The sequence below is a fragment of the Microtus ochrogaster genome, linkage group LG4, assembly GCF_000317375.1.
Source record: "Microtus ochrogaster isolate Prairie Vole_2 linkage group LG4, MicOch1.0, whole genome shotgun sequence".
Taxonomy (NCBI): domain Eukaryota; kingdom Metazoa; phylum Chordata; class Mammalia; order Rodentia; family Cricetidae; genus Microtus; species Microtus ochrogaster.
In genome coordinates, this window is record NC_022030.1 from 19456413 (window position 1) to 19460359 (window position 3947).

General features: G+C 51.5%; 1 protein-coding gene and 1 pseudogene across 1 annotated transcript in view; one reads left to right on the plus strand and one right to left on the minus strand.

The window, feature by feature from the left end:
• Window positions 1-1160, plus strand: part of Smg9 (SMG9, nonsense mediated mRNA decay factor) — a 23104-nt gene extending 21944 nt beyond the window's left edge. The window contains exon 14 of the mRNA XM_005361104.2: window positions 510-1160. Coding sequence (XP_005361161.1) covers window positions 510-588 — 79 coding nt within the window. The 3' untranslated portion in view covers window positions 589-1160. The remainder of the gene's footprint in view (window positions 1-509) is intronic.
• Window positions 1161-1300: 140 nt separating this feature from the next.
• LOC113457668 lies at window positions 1301-2429 on the minus strand (annotated as a pseudogene).
• Between the last annotated feature and the right edge of the window lie 1518 nt (window positions 2430-3947).

The window sequence follows — 3947 nt, forward strand, 5'->3', positions numbered from 1 at the left end:
AAAAAAAAAAAAGAGACTCTTTGTTTTCCTGCTCCCTGCCTGCAGGCGCTCTGTCCCACCCTCCTTCACCCTCAGAGGAGCCCTGCCTCCAGCCTGCCCTGTCTAGGAGAGAGTTGAATATAAGCAGGGCCTAGTGCCGCCTCTCACTCTGCTGCTGCAGTCACTGAAGAGTGGAGAGCACAGGCCACGGCAGGGTGCTTCTCACTGAGCACTTAGGGCACAGCTCGGGTTCCTGTCATTGCTAAACCAGGGCCTGAGGGGAGGGGAAGACCTGGGTTGTGCAGCTGCTGTTGAATGTTTTGTCTATTATGATGCTGGGGGGGGGGGTGGAGACACCTTTCCCCCTTGGGCCTTCATCCAAGCCCAGCCCCTCAGCCCCCAGGAGAGGGCATGGAAGCAGGGCCACTCAGTCAGGGTGGCACCATCGCTCCAGGTCTGGGAAGCTCCTTTGTATGTGGAAACTTACTGGGCCTCAGTTTCCACCCCTGACTGCAGCCCTCCGCCCACAGGTTCCACTATGCTGCCCGGATCTGGGACGGGGTGAAGAAGTCCTCAGCCCTGGCAGAGTACAGCCGCCTGCTGGCCTGAGACCGAGGGGGTAGCACACAGGGAACCCCTGTCCTGTGGACAGTAAGGGCACAAAGCCTTCCCCCAGCAGGGGAGGAGAGCGACAGAGGCCTGGCAGAGGGATCATGGCTCCCTCCCAGAGACGTGAGGTGTCTGAGGCCAGCCCCTCCCTCAAATGGGGTGCTGCTCGGGGTGACCAAGAGATCCCACCCCCAGCCTGGGATGAGCAGCCCTTCCCAAATCCCCATAGAGACAGGCAGCAGGAGTCAGAGCGGTCCCCAGGAAGCCTTCCCTAGAATTGGGGCTGGGGTTGGAGAGCTCTTTGTGGGGGGAGTTGGGGAGGGAAATCTGATGGTTCAAATAAACCTGGTCACAGGAGCCTGCTCTGGGTTTGTTCTTTCTCCGACCCATCACCCGCTCCAGGAACAGGGCAGCTGATCTTGTCACTAGAGCAACACAATGTCTGTTTAGACTGAAAAGGTAGAATTGTCATGTGTGGTTTGGCCTATAATCCCATCAGGAGATTGAAACAGGAGGACCAAGAGTTCAAGGCCAGCCACAGCTGTGTAAAGAGAGCAGCCTGGGCCGGAGACCCTGTCATAAAAATAAATGCAGGCATGGTGGCACACGCCTTTAAGCCCAGCATTGGTTGGGGGCGGGAAGGGAGGATCTCTGTGAATTTGAGGCCAGCCTGGTCTATCTACAGAGCAAGTGCCAGAGCTGTCACACAGAAAAATCTTCCCTCAAAAAATCAATCAATCAAGAAATAAATAAAATAAAGGAGTAATAGGATCGTCCTGTAACAAACTGTTTGCCCTTACCCAGCTCTTCTCTCGCCCTTTGGACCCACTGACTCTTGGCCTCAGATGCCCAGCAGTACACACATCCTCCTGCTCACAGACAGTGGAGCTTACAGACTGGGAGGCACCCTGTGACCCATGGCTCCCAGACTTGCTCTGGAGTTGTGGCCCCATGCAGAGTTTGTCAGTTTGTCTTGAGCAGAGGCCTTCTAATGAATCTTTTACAAACACACGGGAGGTGCCTGCACTGGGTGCAGTTCTGGGCCACAAGTCTGCATGCTCCTTTGCTACTGGATCTGAAGCAAAATCTTTCTTTTCACCTTCGTTGTTTACTGTGACCCCTGCATTATTTTCAAAATAAAGGAACTCCCATCTTTTCTTTGATCTGACTTTTGTCATAGAATTACTACTGCTGATGGGTGTTTTTCTTAGCTCCGGTTTGCCTTTCTTAACTGGCCATCACCACGGAACCCACACAAACAGCAGGAAGTCTGGTCGGTCATCCCTTGATTCCCTTCACAGGCAAGATAGACAGGTTTTTTTGTTTTTGTTTTTGTTTTTTTTTAGATTTATTTGTTACTGTATACAACGTTCTGCCTGCATGTATGTCTACAGGCCAGAAGAGGGCACCAGATCTTATTACAGATGGTTGTGAGCCACCATGTGTTTTCTAGGAATTGAACTCAGGACCTCTGGAAGAGCAGCCAGTGCTCTTAACCTCTGAGCCACCTCTCCAGCTCTGATATACAGAATTTTTTATAGTTTATTTTTATTTTATGTTCATTAGTGTTTTTGCCTACATGTGTGTCTGTTTAAGGGTGTTGGGTTCCCTTGAACTAGAGTTACAGACGGTTGTGAGCTGCCATGTGGGTGCTGGAAATTGAACCAGGGTCCTCTGGAAGAGCAGCTGGTGCTTTTAACCACTGAGCCATCTCTCCAGCCCCCAATATACAGAATTTTGTCTTCTGTATTGTCAGCACAGTTGATCACAGTTCCTACTGGAAGACCCAGGGAAATCCAGAATTTTGCCCTGGAGGGCCCACCACGTTCTAGTTTTGCCATCTTGAGTACCTAGGAAATCAAGAAGGAAGGAAGTCCAAGGACAATGGAATATGCGCTTCCATATGATCTTAAGGAGCTTCCAAAGCCTTATGCCCTGCCCCCAACTGTGCAGATACCCTGCTGCTGCCCTTCCCTGTCCAAACTTGTGTCTCATGTCAGACAAGGTGCACATGTATGTATTCCCAGCTCTGAAGAGACAACAGGGTCACAAATGCCAGGCCAGCCTTGGCTATATAAAGATTAGACCAAATCACAGATGCATGAACAGACCAACCTCTGCTCATCCGGGAGTTTGCTCCAGAATAGGGCAAGAGAAACTGGCCAACAACCAGGCCTCATCCCAGAGAGAGGGAGCCTGAGGTTCAGTCCTAAAACCAACTAGTCTGGGACAGCCAGAGCGCCCTGCAGCTGGGTCACAGAGCTCTGTGCAGGGTCAGCTCCGTGGCCAGCTCAGTCAGATCAGCTGGGGATGGATGGTGCAGAAGGTGCCAGTGTGCTCAGGGCAGTGACAGCAGAGGCATACACGAGGGGCTTTCATCAACCATGTCTTTTTTTTTTTTTTTTTTTTTTTTTTTTTTTTGTCTCCACCTTCTTTTTTTTTTTTTTTTTTTTTTTTTTTTGGTTTGTGGTAGGGCTGGCCGAGTTGCCCAACTTGTCTGATGAGGAGTCAGGCGATGACTTTAGACAGGCAAGCATGTCCAGCTTCCTGAGCACTCCCTCTGCCCAGTGTGGCACTCAAGGTTGTAGAGTTACCTTTCTCTAAGAGGGGCAGTGAGATGAGCCAGCGTGGCCACCAGGAATATCACCCAGGCTTCTGCAACTTATTACTCTCTGCCAGTGGAAGGCAGATTTAGCCACAGCCACCAGGGACTCGGGGTCCACTGAAGGAAGTGCCACCCACTTCTCTCCTGTCCCACTGGTGCTGCCTGGCTCACACACTCTGACCGGAGCACAGCATGTGCTGGGCTTAAGGATGTCAGCCCTAAAGCCAGGCGACCTCTGTTCAGACCCCAGCCCAGTGACCAAACCATGCTGGGGGTCTGCTTTCCCGTCTATGAAGGTTTTTTGACCAGTGGATCTGAACTAAAAATGCAGGCTCAATAGAGCCCTGGCTTTCCAAAATAACGGGCATGTCTCAGCACGTGTGGCTGTCCCTCTGCCACTGTTGCAAGGAGGGCCACCTGTCGGGAAGCAGTATCTGTGAGCACCCCTTGACTGTGGGGTTTGGTACAATCACACCATGTGACCTTGAACAACCTCTGCCCACTCTGGACCACCACTGGAAGGTGGCAGTATTTCACACAGCCCACACCTGACAACACCATCCCAGATCCAAGAGGGTGCTAGACTTCCAGAGGCAGGGAAGTCTGCTTGGCTTAGATCAATTGCCCTGGAAGGCATTGTGGTATACTTCCAGTACTTGGGAAGCTGAGGCAGAAGCATTGCTATGAGTTCTAGATCAGTCTGAGTTACAGTCAGGCCATATCTTAAAAAGCAGAGGGCAGGGAGGAACTGAGA